At 48.2% G+C, this 20,685-nt stretch overlaps 1 protein-coding gene across 2 annotated transcripts; it reads right to left on the bottom strand.

The window, feature by feature from the left end:
• Positions 1-1,821: 1,821 nt before the first annotated feature.
• LOC309719557 (phosphatidylinositol 3-kinase regulatory subunit alpha-like) lies at positions 1,822-20,338 on the bottom strand. Of its 2 annotated transcripts, XM_082555714.1 has the most exons (17): positions 20,126-20,338; positions 17,025-17,478; positions 16,151-16,280; positions 13,663-13,755; positions 13,145-13,216; positions 12,945-13,061; positions 12,647-12,845; positions 11,185-11,267; positions 5,989-6,094; positions 5,812-5,910; positions 5,100-5,280; positions 4,903-5,028; positions 4,514-4,656; positions 4,074-4,250; positions 3,928-4,002; positions 3,452-3,622; positions 1,822-3,368 (listed from the first exon to the last, which is right to left on the bottom strand). In XM_082555714.1, the coding sequence occupies exons 2-17, from the start codon at positions 17,214-17,216 to the stop codon at positions 3,179-3,181; spliced, it is 2,154 nt and encodes a 717-aa protein (XP_082411840.1). In that variant the 5' UTR covers positions 17,217-17,478; positions 20,126-20,338; the 3' UTR covers positions 1,822-3,178. The 2 variants fall into 2 exon arrangements, with proteins under 2 accessions (XP_082411840.1, XP_082411841.1); XM_082555715.1 differs by lacking the exons at positions 11,185-11,267; positions 12,647-12,845; positions 12,945-13,061; ... (3 more) ...; positions 17,025-17,478; positions 20,126-20,338 and adding an exon at positions 9,301-10,154.
• Between the last annotated feature and the right edge of the window lie 347 nt (positions 20,339-20,685).

Here is a 20,685-nt window from a genome sequence, read left to right as displayed (position 1 = left end):
ATTTTGTTCATTTATCCTCTAAACGGTTTAAACTGGAAAATGCACCATCTTAAGAAATATATGAGCGCAAACCTTGACACGCCTGGACCGTCTACTCATGTCGTTTCTCCATCACCCTGGTGGTGGCCTCTGACGTAAAGAGACAAAAACGACAGCTTGTAAAATAATAAACGTCAGCGTGCGTCTAGGAGCTCAGAGATAACGTAGACACTCGGCAGATATGTGCGGAAAAGCTTTTTCATTGACAGCCTTCGTTTTCAGCAGGACTGCGTAGCAGACGAGTCCAGGTGCCAGCTGCAGCCTCCAGCTGCTGTCTGAAACTGAGAAACTCGACATTTCAAAATTGAGCCGGCTTCACCTCTCAGCGGCTGATTCACCTCATCAACAACCTTTTCTGCCTCCTGCGTTCGTTGGCTCGTTGTGCTTAAAAAACATCATCTTCTGAGAAGAAGTTTTGTGGAGCTCAAAAGAGAAATACAATCATTTTACTCAGATCTAAAAACATTTATTGACCAAAACAACTTTAATGTGAATCCTTGGAAGTAAAACGATTCTGTTTCTGATCGTACACGACTGCTTCCTGTTCTCAAATGTAAATGAAGTACACATCTGTGTGGGGTCAAAGCTGTGTGCTCAGAGGAGACGACCAGGCTGAACGGACCAATCGGGATGGAGGCGACGACTCAGGTCGAGCCCTGCCCCCTGGTGGTCATTTGGTGGCATCAGCTGGTTAAGCTGCAGATTAAAAAGCATGTTTGAGATAAACCGAAGCACGAGGTGAGTCGACACAGAGCTGCGGCTTTAACGTCATTCACGGACACGTTTAAACACGTCAACCTGACAGGAAGCTTTTTTTCAATTTCTAGTACTTTAAAAATATTAAATATTTTCTGATATTTTAAAATATTTTAAAAACTATTTAAAAAAATATGGTTGTTGTAATACTTCTGGAATAATTTAGTGGGGATAGTACAGATACAAGAAATTAAAGGTTTTCAGTACTAATTGTAAGACTAATGAAATGAATCAGTGTTGTTGGTATTATGCAGCGTCCACAGTCACATGATTTGATGGATGTGCAGGTTGTGTTTGACGTGTCAGCTGTTTTATACTCAAACCTATTGTAACATAATTACACATTTACAGCTGTTAAATTCCTCTGATGTACAATAAAAAACCTTCTTACTTTAGAATAAAACTTATAAACCTGTTTAATGTTACGATGACCAAAGCAGCGCTGCTGGTTTCAGCTTCACTTTTCATCTACAAGTTCATTTAAAACCAAAAACTTCGTGTTGAAAAACAAAGATTCGATTATTTAAACAGGTTACAAGTTTGTCCTTCTTGCTCGGCAGTAAATATTTTTACAACTTGAGATCACGTCATGGAGCAGTGACTCCATCACATTCAGCTGTTTTGTGCAGTAACTTTAAGAAGATGTTTAAATGTTTACTTTCAAACGCTGAAAAGCATCTTTGGGCGTCGATCTGAAGCCTCGACCAGCTGAGCCGTGTGGATCCTGATCCAGCAGGGAGACCTTCCCTCTGCTGTGGCCTGTTCTAAGCAGCCCGATGTGAACCTTCAAATTTTACCCAGAATGCACTTTGTGAAGTTTTCTCCGGTGAATCAAATCGATCAAACGGCGATGCTCGTTCCTGCTCGCGTGTCGGTCAGGGTTAACGCCTCCACGTAGCCGGAGAACCTGCAGCTGTTACATCAGCTGAGTTTACTGTACAAATAAATCAATCAGCTGATTTTCAGCGAGCACTGAGACGTGATGCTGACGCTAAACGGAGCACAGACTGACGACAAACAGACGCGTCAATGTTTCAGCGTAAAGGCCGACATTTTTGTTTATTCCAGCTTCCAAACAGTTCATCTCAAACATTTTACAGTTTTGGTTTTTTAGTAACAGGCGTCACAAAGTCCACAAACCTGAAGCATCCACGTTTCAAACGTCTCAGCGGGAGTTCAGGCCACGCCTCCGTACTGAGTGTCACAGTGGGGCGTGTCCTCTAACGAGCCACACAGGAAAATAATAATAAGCCATAAAAACCTCGTCAGTGGTCGAACTGAGCAAACCGGTGTTCAGCGGCTGTTTAGTCCGAAGTTCAGGAAACTCGATTCCACGACTGAAACCTTCCACCGCTCGTTTATGATCGACCTCGGTTCTGATCCAGACCTCGGACTTGTGCTGACGGGCGCGTAAAGAAAAGAAGAATTAAAGAGCGGCGAAGTCCAGGATGCACAAACTGAGGAACTGAAACACGGGAGGGAGGCGGGGACGAGTCCTCGCTCGGTCGGGTTTAGCCCTCGTCCAGAGTCACAGTGTTCACACCGAGACCTCTTCATCATCGTCCTGCTCATCGTCCGAGCTGCAGCCGGATCAGCGCCATGATTAAAGCGTTCATCGTCCCGACGTGCCCGCTGCGCTCAGGCCGAACACGTGCCCGTATCACGCCGGATCAGACCCGTCGGGGCTGAGCTTCGTTTCCCCCTCAGACTGAAACATGTTCTTCAACAACGCCAGCGCACGACCTGCTGTGACTCTGAGCCGCATCACAGAGAACAAAAGGCTGAAATCAAAGAGTCAGAATGAACGTTTTAAATCAAACGTATTAATGTTTACATGTGTCGAGTTTGCACGAAGGACAGGAAACTGTCGCACAAAGTTAAACTAAACACAGGCGGGGAAACATGGCTGCAGGGTCAGTCAGGAAACACCTTCACCTGCATTCTACCTGAACGCCACCAGAGGGCGACAAATACTTCCAGTCCTACAGAAGTCTGAGGAACCAATGACCTCTGACCTCTGCTCATTTTGGGTCATACTGAATAAATCATCAAGCCTGTAAATTTTGGTCACACCAGGTTTGACAGCAGCCCCGCCCGTGAAACACGGCGTCCCCGCCTCGCTTCTGTTCCTTTGTGACATCGATACATAACAGACAAACAGCCCGGAGCACCTTGAGCATGCTGACAGAAGGGAAAGCGTGAAACGGGCACGTCTGTAACGTGTTCCTCGCAGGAAGTTCAAGCTTCACGTCGCCTTTCACAGGAAAACCTTTATCGGCGCGTCAGCCTGAACAACAAGCTTCATCCAGACGCTGATCTGTGTCAGAGGAGGGAAATGAGGAGAGGCGGGGAGGGGGGCGTGTAGACGATGTCGGGGGGCGGGTCACCGTCTCTGCTGGCTGTAGACGGGGAAGGCCAGCGTGACGTTGAGCGAGTCGTTGTGCTGGACCAGCGACGTGTGCTGGTAGTGCAGCACCAGCTCCTTCAGCGAGCCGTACAGGTTGTAGGGCTCGGCGAAGCCGTAGCCGGTGCTCGTCTTGTTGATGACGCAGTGCTTCACCTCGCCATCCACCCTGTGGGGGAGAAAGAGAGGTCAGGCTGATGTGCAGTAAACGGGTGAAGAAGAGGAGCAGGAGGAAGATGGAGTGTTGCTTACACCACGGAGCAGGCGTAGCAGCCCGGCTTGCTGCTGTCCCGCACCAGGAAGGTGCCGTCCCTCTTCCCTCGCAGCAGAGACTCCGCCTGGCTGCGGTTGATGTTTCCGAGGCGCCACAGACGCTCGTCGTGATGAGGAAGGTCCTCCTCATCCTCCACCATGCTGTACTCGCTAAGAGGGCGGAGACAGAGGAATGTGAGGAAGCTGCTTTACTCGAGTACTTCTACTTTCTGCTCAGGCTGAGAGCTGTCTGCACTGTGTGGGCTGGTGCCCCCTTGTGTGACCTTTGACCTTTCAGGTAAATTTAACGAGGTTTCTGTGGCTACACAGCGTGACCTGCCATCATCGTTTTACAGTCACACTGAATGCTAAAGGCTGGACTTATCTGTGACTCCTCCTCCTTTGGGTGGAGCAGCTGACGGAGGCTTTGGGCACTAAAACAAACAGTTTGAGCCGCTGGTGCGGTCGGTACTTACTCCTCTGTGGTCTCGTTCTTCAGGCCGAGCCACTCGTTCAGCCTCCTCTGCCGAACGCCTTTCTGAGTCAGCCACCTGTGAACACACACACAGTTATTAGTCTGTCACACCGGGCGTCACAGTGCTGCGCTCTGGGCGTCACCTACATCAGGTACTGGTCCCTGGTCTTGCGGAGCTGGATCAGGTCCGGTTTGATGCTGTTCATCTTCTTGTCGATCTCTCGGTAGTCGGCCGCCTGCTTCTTCAGGTCCACCTCCAGGTGGCGCTTGCTGTCCACGATCTCGCTGATGCGGGACTTGAGCTTGTCGTAGTTCTCCATGATCCTGCGGAGACGCAGCGGGAGTTCACTGTCACGTGACAAACACGCCGCTGCACGGCGAGCGCGCAGACTCGTCATCTGTTTGTCGTTTCGATATAAAAACATCTTTCAGATCAAACTGAGCTGAAGCTCATTTCTGACTCCGAACTTCGTTTACCAGCAGGTGGCTTTCTTCCTGCAGTCTCTGCTGCCATGGCAACCGGCTTCCTTTTAGTGTGTGCTTTCCCCTCAACGAGCTCCGTCACAGTTGCCATGGTAGCGGCTTACCTCTGGATCTCCTTGTCGTTTCCCTCCCGGCGAAACTTCTCGATGTACTCTTTGCTGAAGCGCTCCTGAGTCTGACACTGCTCCTCGAAGATCTTTATGGTCTCATTGAACGCCTCGATGGCCGTCCTCTTCATCTGGATCTCCTGATGAGGAGGAGGAGGAATGTTTTATTTACCATAATTTAAATGTAATCATTTTAATTAACTGTAGTCTCTCAGTCCTCTTCTACTCCAGTACTCAGAGTTCCCCGTTAACACCCTTAAATGATCGAGCACTAAAAGTAAAGAATCAGCTCTTTCTTAAAAACCCTGTAAGTATCCTGATCATCACTGTTTGTAGTTCTGTTTGATAAATCTGTAGTTTTATTAGAGAACTTCCTCCGAGCGTACCTGCGACGTTCTGGTGTACTCCTCGTACAGCCTGTCGTACTCTCGGTTCTTCTCCTGGTACTGCAGGTGATACTCGTGCAGCTTCTTCCCCACCGCCTCGATGCTGTCCTCCTTCACCACCTGATCCTGAACGACAACAACGCAGCGGTCAGACGCCGTCGTTAACCAAACGCAGACTCTCAGAGAGCGCGACCCACCTGCTGGTGCTTGGAGACCGGGTAGAGCAGCTTGACGTCCAGTTTGGGGTTGTACTGGGCCAGAGACTCGTGTCTGTAATGGTTGATCAGCTCCACCACCGAGCTGAAGGTCAGGGGGTCGGAGAAGCCGTACTTCCCCTCCCGATGGAATATCTTTATCAGCTTGTTGTTGCCTCCTTTCCTGCAGGTGACGAGAGAACGGAGAGCTGGTCAACTCAGAGCCCGCGGCATCGTCCAGACACAAAGCAGACAGTCGTGCTGTGGACGTTTACTGCACAAACAAGACTGTAACTGTGCAAACCACGAAATCTGTAAATCGGCTGGAAGACGTAGAGCCTTGGCCCCCTGGTGGGCAGTGAGGGCGCTGCAGGTGAGCAGCCACAGCTCACTGAGAGTAAATTATTTTTAGAGGATTTTAAAAATGTGAATTAACGAGTTTAAAGTTGTTTAACTTTGTATGAATGTTTTATTCTTACAAGATTAGCAAAGGTTTCATCCTGTTCCACATTCTATTCAACTGTTAATGTCGACTTTCAGCTGAACGTTTCTCTCAGCTTTATTTGAGCCTCGTATCCACGAGTTTTGGCTCTTCCACCCGTCACACCTGTAGATCATTCAGTCTTTACATTTAAACATTATTTAAACGCTTCATTTCTGCTCACTGGATTTTAAACCTGTGTTTGAAAAGCCGGTGATGCACTGAGAGCTTTACCTCAGAGTCAGAGTGTAATCTCCGTGCATCTTGGTGGAGGCGTCTCGGACCAGAAACGTACCGTCGGCCGTGTCCCTCAGCTTCTCGTTCACCTCCTCCCTAAAACGGCAAAAACAGACTCTGCATCCCTCCGTACATCCTGCATGTCCTCCCACGGTGTGTGTGTGTGTGTGTTACCTGGAAATGTCTCCCCAGTACCACTCGGCGTCCTGCAGAACCATGCTGTTGTTGAAACTGGTGGAAGGAGCCGGAGCCGAAGACTTCACAGGTTTAGGAGGTAAAGCTGAAACAGAGAGCGAGGAGGAGGAGTCACACCCGGAGACGGAGCAGTTGTCTTTTTGATGGATGAATAATCAGGCTCCATCTTATCTTAATGACCTTGTAGTACCATATCACCCTATTAGAGCACTTCGCTCTCGCTCTGCAGGCCTACTTGTTGTTCCTAGAGTATTTACAAGTAGAATGGGAGGCAGAGCCTTCAGTTTTCAGGCCCCTCTTCAGCCTGAAACTTTCCTTTTTGCTAAAGCATATAGTTAGGGCTGGACCAGGTGACCCTGGATCCTCCACTCCCTCATCCTGGTTTCTTTTAATAGTTTTCATCCTATCTGGTCTTTAAGTCTGACGTTATTAGCTGTGTCTGGGCCCAAAGTCAAACGAACACTGCGGCATCACTGAGAGTTACAAACTGTCTTTCATCTGTAATAAAATCATCAGCATTGCTGCTTTACCAGGTGTAACAATTGAGTTTAACATCCATGAAAACAGGATTTATGACATTTAACAGAGTTAGAAGTTAGCAGGAAGTTAGCTCGCTAGCTTCCACCTAAACATGATATTGCATGTTCTGACTGAGAGACTTCTGAAAATTCAAACGTACAGCTCTGCTATCACTTCCAACATAAATGAAGACAGAAAACTAAACAGCAGTGACGTTTGTAGGGTTACTGAAGTTGGGCTAGCTGGTAGATAATGATGTGCTACGTGATCGCTAGCTACACAGCTATGTTAGCATAACATTAGCACAGTGAAGCTGGAGGATGAACGCTAACACTTTTCCACTCGATAAAAGTTAACGTGAAGGTTCGTGATGGTTAGAGACAAATACAGTCGCAAGGCAGGATGCTGTAAACGGGCCAAACTTCAGTCAGGAGAACAACTGAGATAATCCATCCACAATACGAGGTTAGTCATTAATGTACTGCTGCTGGGCTGCAGTTACATCGTAAGGGTTTAAACACTGAGCTTTAAAACGATTAGCGGCAATAAAAACAGGGATCACTGACTGTTTTTAGGGACTTTTTGAGATTAAATAGAACAAGATACAAAACATGTTAAAAACACAACAGCTTATTAAACGCAGAGTAGTTTGGGCCTGGAAGCAGGTTTCATCACGTCATCACTTAAAGAGCGGATTAAAGGAGTTCTTCCTTCCCACTGTCACCAAATGCTCCTGGGTGAGTTTCTCTCATGCTGCAGAGCAGCAACTCCACGCCTCGAGGGCCGCTGTCCTGCTGGTTTTAGCTCAATGATCTCACTTTGGGCCAACACACCTGAATCAAATGATGAGTTCATTACCAGCCTCTGGAGAACTTCAAGACATGTCGAGGAGGTGGTTTAGCCGTTTGACTCAGCTGTGCTGGATCTAAGACCTGCAGGACAGCGGCCCTCGAGGCCTGGAGTTATCTACCGCTGCTGTAGAGTCTGTACTACATGAAACACTGTGAGGTTGTGCTGTTGGGAACCGGTGCTCTCCTCCTCACAGCGTCACCTGTTCTAAAGTCACACCACCAGGGGGCGCTAACAGGTGAGCATTTGAGTGAACAGAAAGTATTTAAACCTTTGTTAAAACAAACATCCTGCGACTGTTGATTTATAGGCACTCACTGACTCTGACGTTCACCCTGATGTCAAAGGTATCTGCAGTCATGTGACACATCAGTGACTGATGAGGGGAGGGGGGAGGGATCACTTTGTTGTGCAGACTATATCGAAGAAACCACAACTAACCAGCAGTGTGACCCACAACCCAAAGAAAGAACAGTGGGACTGTGTGAGCGCGTGCGCTGGCGGGGCTTTTAAAGCTCCACGCCAGATTTAGGGAGGCGTCTTCATCTGACAGCACAACCAACAGAAACCTCAGCGACGTGCCGGCAGCACGGAGGAGCCTCCTCACTGAGAACAGGTGCTGCACAAACACCTGTGCACCTGCTCCACACGTCACCGGCTGCAGCAAAGTGAGCTCCGTCTGACACCATGTTTAAATCAGGCAGCAACAGGGCGGAGTCTAAAGGGGGCTCGGGGGGTAGCAGACCCCAACTGTTTCAAGGCTTTAGTAACTTTATTTACAAGATTCACATAAATATGAACAAAATATTTATTAAATTGTCTTAATAATTGAAAATTATTCTTAACATTGATTAAGTATTTATATTAACTATTAATTATTAACACCAGCAGGAAACGTTGCATCACAGCAGAGAGTAAAACTGAGAATGTCGATGTTCTTCAACACGCGCACACACACACACACCTGTCAGAAATCCTTTCTTATCCAAATACTCGATTATTCGACTGAATACTCGAGTACTAAAATAACCGAGCATATTAGGATCGAGCTGTAGAGAAAGAGCGCCATTTCGTTTGTTAAAGAGGAAGTGAAACTGAGCTTTTGGTCACTCACAAATAAAAGTGACAGCACGCTGCGTTCAGCCCATCCGGCCTGAAAACAGCAGCCTCCAAATCGACTGTCTGCTTCACCAAAATAAAGTTCAACACGTTTCATGTTTCTCTGAGGAACACCTCGCCCTCTGACTGAAGCTTCACTTTCTGCTCAACTGAACAGCGAGTGAGTCTGAGCTTTTAGAGGAGGCGCACAGAGAGGAGGCGCACGGGGAGGAGGCGCACGGGGAGGAGGCGCACGGGGAGGAGGCGCACGGGGAGGAGGCGCACGGGGAGGAGGCGCACGCCATTGATAACAAGTGAAAACCAGAGCTTTGCAGCACAAACACCTGAAACTAAACTAAGCGTCGGAGCAGTTTCTCGGAGCTCGCCGCGTCTCGTGGCCATTTTTAGGTCTGAACTTTGAGCTCAGATCAGGTTTGACACCATTTTTCTTTCTCACGCGTGGCAGGAAATCGCTTCAGACGCATCTGCGCTTCGGGAAACACTCCGACACTCGCTCTGGTGAAATCACCACGAGATGAAGTGCGGGGTCATCGTGTGCCGACTCCTGAAGCACACAGCGACGTCACATTTTTAACCTCGACTCCATCGGACACCTGCATTCACACCGCCGGGTTGAGCCTGAACACGCTGACTTTGGGTGGGATGACGAGAACATCAGGAATAACATGGAAACACATTTTGAGGCTTCACAGCAAACAAACTTCCAGCTGCTGATGCAGATGTTTAACCCGACACAGGTTTAGTCTCGCCGCTGCGGCCATCTGATCAGGCGCTGCTCCCTCCAGGTGGGGGTTTGACTCCTACCTGGGCTCTGCATGTTGATGTAGCAGAGGATCTTGTCTCGTCCCCTCAGCGCCTCGGCCCTGCCTCCCTCCTCTCGCTCCATGTCGGCCCCTAAACCGTCACCTGTCGAGTCCTCAGAAACGAACGGACGCCCGGCTCTCATGTCCCGCTGCTTTCAGCCCGTTCGGCCGCCAAAAATCTGACGTCATCTCAGCTACATCTTCATTTTCGGTCACCTCGCTCGACTCGGGCCTGCTGGACGTGGCTTCGCTCTGCACCTGCAGCTCTGCTCCGCCTCCACGGCCTCAAAACCTCCTTTTTTATTTTTCCAGCTCGCCGTCCGCGGCTCGGAGACGTTTCCAAACGACGCAACTTTCTCCCGTCCGTCTCTCTCTCCCTCTCTCTCGCAGTCTCGGTTCAAAGCTCAGGAGAGCAGCTTGGAGATGTGTGACATCACCGATGGCTCCAGCCAATCCTGTGATGGCAGTGATATCACCAAGGCAACACCCCCCTCCTCCCTCCCCTCTTCGTCTGCTGCATCTCTCACTCTGTGGACGGGTGATGTCATCGTTTCAGCTGCTGACCGGCTGACTCAGAGCCGAGCAGAGTGGATGGATGAGTCGATGGATGAGTGACTAACGCAGTCAGAGCTGCTCGTTGACCCACTTAACTGACCCAGAGACAAACGCCAGCGATCATGTGTGCTTCTTTAAATCAGCTGATTCAGGCTTTAAATATTCCCTCCCATCACATCTGAGAGGTTTGATCTGCTGAAACCTTCCATTTCTCTCCAAATCCATCTTTCCTCTGTTACCCGCAGCACCCGATGCTTCAGCCAATCATCATCCTGAAATAACAAAACAAAGAAAAAAAAACTCCTTCCTTCCTTAATGGGACAGGAATGAGCTGCAGAATTCCTGAACCCCCAAAATGGCAAATGTATGACAGAAATCCTGCCGAAGAGCCAATCATCTGCTTTCTAACAGCCAATCACGTGTGCCGGTGCACACGTGAGGACCAATGTTAACAACGGCTGCCAAAAACGATCCAGAGGAGTGAGGCTGTAATTACACCGCGACACATTATAAAGTAAGCATGAAATAATAACAATAATAAAGACAAAACAGACGTTCGGTGCTCTGGGTCGTCCTCGCTGTGAAAAACATGAAACAGGAAGTTCTGGAACCACCCGTGAGCTGCGCTGCTTTCATCACGAGCATCATTTCAACCGTTTCCACCGTCTGCTGAACAAAAGTACCAGACTGTACCTCAGCACAGGCTGATCACTTCCTGTCACATCTTAACCCAAAGGCCTCACAGATGTTGCCAAAGTAACCGCGAGCTTAAACGGCGCCTGATTCTTCTGTACGACGTGTAAAACTTAAAAACAAACCTGTCGTTCGACAGTGTGAGGACGGCGCTCAGGCCTCAGAACGCTCTAAACACTCTTGGATCTGCGTGATGTCAGAGAGGATGGATAAGCCCCACCTACTTCATGTTCACAAGGAGCAGCCAATCGGGAGAAAGGCATCCCTGATCATCTTAAAGGAGGAGGAGCCAAAACAACTTGAGTGTAAGAGAAAGGAGGATAATTTTTGGACTTCAGCAGAGTCCGAGAATAAAACTGTGGAGCTGGAAATGAGCCAAAGTGGTCAGGCTGAGAGCTTCAGCACTTCCCTGAGTGAAACCAAAGCCTCGTGCAGTCTTTACCAATAAACCCCGTCATCAAATCTTTGTTGCTGCACTTTTTCAGACTCATCTTTCCACCGCCGTCTCATCTGAACCGTTCGATTGAGCAACAGCTGTGCGTGACAGACTAAACGTGACGGCTGAGAGCAACCATACGGGAGTTTCACACACATGCACATCAACGCTCAGCCACTCGAACACAGGCAGGTGTGTTACCTGGTGCGGCCTGGTTCATGTTGAGCTCGCTGGTTATCAGAACCTCCAGGACCTGAACCAGAGGATCCAGACCCGACTCAGACCTGAACACAGAGACAACATCATCAGTGCCGTTAACAAAATGGGTCAAAGGTTTTCTCTGCTTCATCTTATTAATCATCATTAATCATCACACTTCCTGTGAGTGTGGCCTCAAATATGTGCATGTGCCAGGACCTGCGAGCAGCTCACATCCTTCCTGCCATCAGTGACTCCCTGAACCAGAGCAGCGTGACCCATCGAAGCTAAGCTTCAGGCCTCGGGGTTTGCAACACGACAACCTTACCTCTCCATGTTAGCTGCTCTTACGAGTCATAAAATGTGTTATGAAACATTCCTTCAACTTAGTATGGAAAAGAAAATAAAGTCTGTATTAATAACCCGTCACGTGTGTGTGTGTGTGTGTTAATAACCCGTCACGTGTGTGTGTGTGTGTTAATAACCCGTCACGTGTGTGTGTTAATAACCCGTCACGTGTGTGTGTTAATAACCCGTCACGTGTGTGTGTGTTAATAACCCGTCACGTGTGTGTGTGTTAATAACCCGTCACGTGTGTGTGTGTTAATAACCCGTCACACGTGTGTGTGTTAATAACCCGTCACGTGTGTGTGTGTGTGTTAATAACCCGTCACGTGTGTGTGTGTGTGTGTTAATAACCCGTCACGTGTGTGTGTGTGTGTGTTAATAACCCGTCACGTGTGTGTGTGTGTGTGTTAATAACCCGTCACGTGTGTGTGTGTGTGTGTTAATAACCCGTCACGTGTGTGTGTGTGTGTGTTAATAACCCGTCACGTGTGTGTGTGTGTGTGTTAATAACCCGTCACGTGTGTGTGTGTGTGTGTTAATAACCCGTCACGTGTGTGTGTGTGTGTGTTAATAACCCGTCACGTGTGTGTGTGTGTGTTTTAATAACCCGTCACGTGTGTGTGTGTGTGTGTTAATAACCCGTCACGTGTGTGTGTTTTAATAACCCGTCACGTGTGTGTGTGTGTGTGTGTGTTAATAACCCGTCACGTGTGTGTGTGTGTGTGTTAATAACCCGTCACGTGTGTGTGTGTGTGTGTGTTAATAACCCGTCACGTGTGTGTGTGTGTGTTAGTTAATAACCCGTCACGTGTGTGTGTGTGTGTTAATAACCCGTCACGTGTGTGTGTGTGTGTTAATAACCCGTCACGTGTGTGTGTGTGTGTTAATAACCCGTCACGTGTGTGTGTGTGTGTTAATAACCCGTCACGTGTTTGTGTGTTAATAACCCGTCACGTGTGTGTGTGTGTGTTAATAACCCGTCACGTGTGTGTGTGTTAATAACCCGTCACGTGTGTGTGTGTGTGTGTGTGTGTGTGTGTGTGTGTATTAATAACCCGTCACGTGTGTGTATTAATAACCCGTCACGTGTGTGTATTAACAGCTGTAGATCACTGACCCGGCTGTCTGTCTGAACAGCAGCGGGCTGAAGCTCTCGGCGAGGTTTCGGGGGCTCAGCTGGTTCCTGGAGCCGTGCAGGCACAGTCGGGCCAGGTGTCTAACCACGCTGAGCAAGGTCAGCCCATACTGGGCGGGGCAAGTTGGCGAGCTGGCCACGCTCCGCAGCAACTGGGCGCACTCCTCTAGGTCTCTGACCTCTGAAAGCAGGAACAGGAAACAGGACAGAAGTGTGAACAAACTACCAGATGCGGTGTGAAAGAGGGAGACGGGGGCGGGATCGTGGGGCTTCTTCTGACCTTGAACGGCGTGGATCATGTCGGCCTGCAGCGAGGCTGGCAGGACGGGACCGGGGAGATCCTGCAGGAACCGGACCACCCCGTCACACAGGGACGGGGCCTCCAGCTGCTCCAGGTCTGAAAACAAACACATCAGTTTAAGCAGAGATTTCACGATGCAGTCGTTCTGTAATTCACAGGTGAAAACACGCCCTCCTCACCTGCGTCTGCGAGCTGCTGCGTGTCCACTCCGCCGCCGCTGAGGCTGCGATACAGGCCGGGGCTGTCCAAACCTGCAGCAACACACGCATGTTACAAACACCAGCTGAAGACTTCGTCAGATCAATATTTCAAACTTCACACTCAGTTTGCTTTATGTTCAACCTGACATGAGGAACATAGGTTAGAGAGAACTATTATAAGCTCCTAAACTGAAGCTGGGTCTAATGAAGTGTCCACAAATGCATTTCTGACAACTCTGCAGAACTGTGAACAAGTTCCTACAGACTGAAAGTCACGAAGCTTCAAATGTTCAGTTTAAATGCTGGAAAACACCAACGCAGTGACATCAGAGTGACGGAAGAAAAGGTCAGAATAAAGCTGTGAATGCATCTGAAGGGTTAGTGTGCCGTTTGCAGATGTAGGCGTCTCGAAGCTTCAGAAGAACAACAAAGATAAACTTTGAAACCAGACACAGAGACGGGAACTGGTTGGTAATCCACGTCAGTGTGTTCGGTACCTTTGGTCTCTATGGCCTCCATCAGTCTGCTGAGGAGGGGCGGGGCCGTGTCCGGGGGTCCGAACTGCTCGGGGAGGTCCGGCAGCACGAGACCTGAAGAAGAACAAACAGCACACGCAAGATTTCAACTCAAAAGTCAAAGTAATAAGATTCATAATGAGACATTGATCTCCCTCCCTTAACCTTTATGATGTCATAAAGTATACAAGGAAACCGGGGGGGGGGGGGGACTAAAATTATGGAGGAGGAAATGAGAGCATATAACAGCTTTTACTTTGAAAGGATGTAGGCAACAGGAAGCTGAGTGAGCAAAACAGTTCTGTGAAACACGCAGGTAACAACAATAATCAGGATTCTGCTGCCAGCAGCTTTAACCACAGCGCGCACAAACACACAGCGCGCACGCACACTTCCTGTGCTCTGTGAGGCGGGTGGCAGCAGATCTGTTCACTCAGCAACCGCAGCCCTGACTCAACCCGAGCTCTGTGTGTCTGTTAGTGTGTGTGTGTGCGTGTCTCTGAGGAGTGTATCAGGACGTGAGCGTCTCTAATCTGCTCGAGTCTTCTCAGGCTCTAGCTTGCAGGTGCAGGGTCGTCACACACACAGGTGTGTGCTGTTGCTCTGTTGAGGAAGCAGCTGAAGGAACCTGAATCACTGAGCGAGCGATCGGGCTGAAACCTTTCAGTTTCTTCAGGGCAGAGCGACAAAAACAAGTTTCAGTGTCGGTTTACAGATTTCACGGCTCCCTCTTGCAGGCTTTCGGCTGGTCCCAGATCAGAATCTGTTCTGGCTCCATGTGACGGCGAGCATCACGTCTACCTCGAACTGAAGGTTTAAGGAAGCTAACGTGTTCCGTGACCGTGGCGTTTGGATGTTGTGCAGAGTGGTTGCTGTGGTAACAGCTGACAGGGATCAGGCTGTTTCAGATTCTTAGTTGTTGAGTTTGCAGTTGTGAGATCACGAAGCTGGGATCGGAGCACTGCACCCGCAGGAGGCGACGCCTGTGTGACGCTTCCCTGCCGACCTCCTCGACCCGCCCGAGGACACAATATAAACAAGAAATAGCAATAATTTACACTTTTATTTACTCGCTTTATTATTTACTGTCTTCATTCTCTTGCCGTCTTCCCGTGCATCGTTTTAATCAGATCTGCTGCACAGCTGATCGTCTCTGAATCTGCATTTTTATGCCAGCTTTTCTTCTTCTTCTTCTATAAAATCAGCAGAAAATACATGATGTGTTTGTTTTAGCAGCCTGATGTTTCTCATCTATGTCGCTGTGCTCACTGGTTCATAAACTGGGGAACTGGTTTCTGCTGCTGTGCTGGGATGTTGGGACGGCTGACGCTCGAGCTCAGTCTGCTTTTAAAACATAAGCACTTCCTCTCAGAGCGCTTTTATACAACCCTGTGTGACACCAGGAGGACGGCTCCACATCGTGTCATGCAGGCACGTCGGCCTCTTTATTTGGCCTGACGTATATGACAAAATTCAATAACATGTTTAAAAAATGGAAAAGGGTGGAGTGCCCACTCCGGGTCGGGGATGAGTTCCTGCCACAAGTGGAGGAGTTCAAGTATCTCGGGGTCTTGTTCGCGAGTGATGGGAGAAGGGAGCCGGAGATCGACAGACGGATTGGTGCTGCAGCTGCAGTAATGCAGACGCTGCACCGGTCCGTCGTGGTGAAGAGGGAGCTGAGTGTAAAAGCGAAGCTCTCAATTTACCGGTCGATCTACGTCCCTACCCTCACCTATGGCCACGAGCTGTGGGTAGTGACCGAAAGAACGAGATCGCGGAAACAAGCGGCGGAAATGAGCTTCCTCCGAAGGGTGGCTGGCCTCTCCCTTAGAGATAGGGTGAGAAGTTCGGCCATCCGGGAGGGGCTCAGAGTAGAACCGCTGCTGCTCCACATCGAAAGGAGCCAGCTGAGGTGGTTCAGGCATCTGACAAGGATGCCCCCTGGGTGCCTCCTGGGTGAGGTGTTCCAGGCATGTCCCACCGGGAGGAGGCCCCGGGGCAGACCCAGGACACGCTGGAGAGATTATATCTGTCGGCTGGCCTGGGAACGCCTTGGTATTCCCCCGGATAAGCTGGAGGAGGTGGCTGGGGAGAGGGAGGTCTGGACCTCTTTGCTTAGGCTGCTGCCCCCGCGACCCGGCCTCGGATAAAGCGGATGAAGATGGATGATGTTTAAAAAAAACACGTTTAACAGTTTCAAAAAAACAAAAAACAACTCTAGAAGCAAACGAGCTGGTTTGAAGCAAACTAGTCACACAGTTGAACCAAAGTGGAGTCGAAACCTGTAATCTACGACTTCTGTTTGCAGCTTCGTCACTCGTATCAAACACCAGACAAGTCCTGTGTGAACGACTACATGACAGATAATTAGGATGGTCCATGGTTGCTGTTCAGGTTTTAAAAGTTGGACAAGTTTCAGCAGGATCGGATGTGGGTAACAAACTACAAGCATCTGAGCGACTTTACTCACCCTCTGACTCTGAGTCGGCCCTCACCGACGCTGCAGATGGGGGCCTGGGTGGGCGGGGCTTCGGGGTGGGTGGAGACATCCGCTTCCTGCCGACAAACTCCACATACGTTCCCGGGAAGTCGCCTTTTTCCTGTCGTACACGAATCGAAGATCGCAGATGTGAGAATCATATAAAGTCAGTAACGATCATTTTTTGGAGGCTAGTTTGGGTCACACAGCAGAAACGCTACGAGCGTTCCCGTTAATCCCACCATCATTCTAACAGACTGGACCGAACGTGAAGGTCAGAAAACCTGAGCTCCTCGCTCTGGGTCGGAGCGAGGAGGAGGTGGGATGCAGAGCTGTTTGTGGAGTTTCGTGATGACGGAGCCGTGCAGCTACGCCGCTCCTCCACTTTTACTTCAGCTTCGTTTTCTCTTTGCATCACCGAAAAGAAGCCGAGAGGAAACGCAAGTAAAATATCTCACTTTGACGAGTCAACACGGAGCATTTCCTCCATCACATGTGCTAATAGAGCGAGTGCTTCACTGACTGCAGGATTTATTGGAAGCGCTGCTGCAGGAGTTGTGACTGAACGAGCTGCATCAGGGTTCAGCCTGCACAGCAGCTTTTAAATGAACAAAGACGCCCAGACTGAGCTCTGCCTCACATCTCTGTGTGTTAGAGGTGATTAGCCTATCACAGAGCTTCCACTGCTGTAACCTTTGATGTCACCACATCAGCTCTTTCACAGAGACGGCCAGCAGAGCCAAAAAGACTCCAAAATAAAGACTAAGAACTTCTATTACTTTCTTCTGCTAAAAGAAGAGCTTCCTGTGACGGGAGAGGTTCGTGCGGTCTGAAAGCACTTCCTGTCTCTGCTGCGGCATCGTACCTGTGTGGTTTCGTTGAAACCAGGCAGCCAGCCGATTTCCGACGGCCGTTCTTCGGCTCCGTTGGTGCAGCCGAGCGCCAGCAGCGCCCCCTTAGTGACCAGCAGCACGTCCCCGACGTGCAGGTCGATGTCCTCCTCCCTCTCCTTCTTGTAGTCGTAGAGCGCTCGGTACTGAAAGCCCTCCGAGCTCATCCTGACTCAAGTATGGCTTCACGAAAACTAACAAAACAGCTCTGAGTGAAAAAATATGAACATAGGTTTGAGTCCGTGTCCTGAGGGGGTCTAAAGAGGAGAATCCACGTGGACGCGCGTCTCCCCTGTCTCCATGTTGGTCCGCCACAGTCCTGTCATCCCTCCAGGCCGAGCCGCAGCCGCTCGATCAGCGCGTCCTCGCAGTTCATGAACAGCAGTCTCAGCAGAGGTAGCGGCCACATCTGTGGAGGCGACGGGTCACCTGAGAGACGAGAGGTCAAAGGTTACATATGAGTGTGAGGAACGCGATGCGGCAGAAGACGCTTTCATCATTTAACGAGCAAAAGCTCCAAAACAAAAATGCTTTTTCTACACAGTCTGTACCTAATAAACTGCTCTCCGAGCGTTTATTCAACCTTTAAAACGAGGAAGAACCAACTTCCTGTCAGTTTATTCGTTGGTTCTGCTGCAGTGCTGGGTTTCCCCCAGGAAGCAGCTCAGCCACCACAGCGAGCCGCTGTCATTCCCGCTGCCTCGGATCTCAGAGTCCGTCGGAAAACATCAGCACTTAAACACAAAGCTTCAGATCTTCATGAATATCCTCGTGTCTTCATGATGCTCTCCGTTAGTGCGCAGCCAGGAGAACTCACTGTGGGTTATTTTAATAACCAACCATTTAAATCAGGGCTGTCAAACATGCAGAAACAGGACACACATGAAGTGACTTCCTGTCCTTTAAATGACTTCATATGAAGGCAACATGAACAGTGTTACAGACGTGTGAGGGATGTCAAACTAATGCGCACACGCATGTCTGCAGTTTGTTACACAGGAGCACACTGACAGCAGCAGCGCTGCCACGTGTGCGCAGAGAGTGTGTGTGATGGTTCAATGAAAGGATTCAGTCAAGTTTGCAGTTTTGCTTTTCATACAATATTAGAAATTAAAAAAAAAACAAAACTACATTTCCTGGAGTTTCCCTGTTTGCTTTGTACTGCTTGAACACTGAGCTGTGCTCACATGACACCACAGTGCGAGCAGCGGCTCACAGCTCGTTTACGTTATGATCTACACGGTTGTTTTATTTAAAAATATAATTTATGTTTTTATGATGTAAATAATATAATATGCAAGTTATTCCAATCCTATTAATAAAAGAAAACGGTACAAAGACAATGAGACATTTTTAAGTTCTGTAACACGTTTCACCGAAGCTGTGAGCATCAGACGTGACTCCACGCCACGAGCCTCAGAAACCTCCGAGTGCTTCAGCGAGTCACGGCCGGCTGCAGTTTTGTGCTTAAACACAGACTCTCTCTGAAAAAGACGCCAGAGCAGGTCGAGCATCACCTGCCTCCTCACACCGGCACCGCCTGATGGAGCAGATGGTTCAGCTTTAATGAGGCCTTCACCCAACCCCCACCCCGTCAGGGACGCTGGCTGTGAACTGAGTGCTGATGACCTGCAGCATCCATCACTTCCACCCAGACCTCAGACTTTGATTGGTCAGACTGGAGGACAGGTGCATCGGCTGCGGTCAGAGAAGGCGGCGCCATGCGTGAACACCATCATTAAGGCCATCACCAGACCATCAAAATAAAAGCTTTCAGATAAAAGCTGCTGCTGACAGCTCCTGTTATAACTCAGACACTCCAGGTCTTCATCAGGCGCCTCATCATCATCATCATCATCATCATCGCTATAATAAATTCTTTTTTTCGAGGATTTCACAACTTTTCTCATTTCTGAAGAATGTGGATGTATAACAGTAAAAATGAGACAACATTGTTATTATGCAAACAAAGCCTCATTTTCCACAGTGGTTCACCTTTATGTTTATTTATGAATCGCGTGACAAAAATCATCTGAGGATTACTATTATTATTATTACTACTATTATTATTATTATTATTGTTATTGTTGTTAAGCTGTAAATAACTGTAGCTTAAATCCAACCACAGAAATGAAACGTGTTTAGCTTTTGATCATTTAAATGTAAAAATCGCCTCCAGTTAATCCACAAACTGCGTTCTGTTCACAGACGTTTATAATGATCACGTGATTCGGAGCTGGAGAGCTCAAATTTTAATTTTGAACTTCGGAATTTGTGAAAAATATTTCTGGCATTAAATCCTAACATAAAACATGAAAATAAGAACTGAGAATAATAAACTGGGACAACAATGAGTTACACGCCTGTGGATGCTGCACAACACTTTAACAACATCAGCAGAATAAGTCCCTGCTGACGTTTAACAGTCAGACACTGAACCAATAATCAGAAACAGATTTGATGCCTTTAGTTTCCCGTGTGGCTGAAAAAGGTTCACTCCGAAAACACAAAGCCCGAAACTGAGGAGCTGGAATCGGAATTTCGCCAATTTCTCTTCAATCATTAATCGACCGATAAAATTTTTAAAAAAAAAGTCGTTTCACGAATTTTAATTAGTTCAGGTTCAAGCGGACATGCGTTAAGATTTAATTTCAATAAACTGGAATTTCTGGATAAATTGACGTATAAATGAAAACAAAGCGACGACATTTAAAAATGCTAATAATTATAAAATACACACAATATACAAAAATACAAACATACACACCAAACAGAGAACATTTGTCGGGTTTTAAAGGTACTTTCGTCACTCAAAGAGCAGAAAAGGAAGAAAAACCCACTTTAAGGGGACTTTCCACCTCGCGGGGTTTATCCCACAGAGCCTAAAACCAAACACTTTGACTTTATTTTAGCCACATGAAATCTTAATCGATACAGAGTTTAAGTAAAGCTCCCAGAAGCTGTAAAACAGCATCAGGAGCAGCTTTCAGACGATGGATCCCCTCAGGAAACGGGAAACGACAATGCATGCCAGCGCTAGCTTAGCCACCTAGCTTCAGACGCTCAAACGTCTCACCTTTATTTCTTGATGTTTCACCAATAAAAGCCTCCAACAGCACGAGCAGCGGGCGCCATGACGAAGCAGTGAGGGCACACGACCTCCTGATGGAGTTCAAAGCTGAGACGTGCCGCTGTTTTATCGATTATTTCCCAGATGAAGACACTCGTGCTTCGTCCGTCTGTATTACAGCAGGGAGACAGGTGTCAAGTGCGCGTGACAGACAGAGGTTCCGGTACGGGCTTTCAAAATAAAAGGGACTTTTAATTTTACAGCGCGAAGCATCGGCGTAAAAGTTCAATTTAACCGTAAATGCTTCGTTTTCAGGATAATAGTGTTTATCAGAATCCAAAATCTAAATGTTAAAGTTATTTATTTTCTGCTTAATGTATCAAATATGTGTGTTTCTTTTAAATAAAACAAGCGATCAAAATGTTACATTTCCGAATGTCTTTCACAATAAACCTGAGGATACGAACGTGCTTAAAAATCAATAGTGCTAATTTCAAGCAAGTGAGACGTTAAGCAAACCGAAGATAGTCACGTATTCTGCGTTTCCTTTATTATTGCATCATATA

This window comes from Aulonocara stuartgranti (assembly GCF_965226115.1).
Source record: "Aulonocara stuartgranti genome assembly, chromosome: 12".
Classification (NCBI taxonomy): domain Eukaryota; kingdom Metazoa; phylum Chordata; class Actinopteri; order Cichliformes; family Cichlidae; genus Aulonocara; species Aulonocara stuartgranti.
This window is presented reverse-complemented; position numbering and strand designations above follow the sequence as displayed.

What these genes read in the sequence shown, in the direction of transcription:
- LOC309719557 (XM_082555714.1), bottom strand. Translation starts at nt 17,216, where the DNA reads ATGAGCTCGGAGGGCTTTCAGTACCGAGCGCTCTACGACTACAAGAAG. An exon ending in GGAGGCCATAGAGACCAAAG is followed by an intron (nt 13,217 to 13,662) that starts GTACCGAACACA and finishes GTGTTGCTGCAG; the next exon opens with GTTTGGACAGCCCCGGCCTG. An exon ending in ACCAGGGACCAGTACCTGAT is followed by an intron (nt 4,003 to 4,073) that starts GTAGGTGACGCC and finishes GTGTGTTCACAG; the next exon opens with GTGGCTGACTCAGAAAGGCG.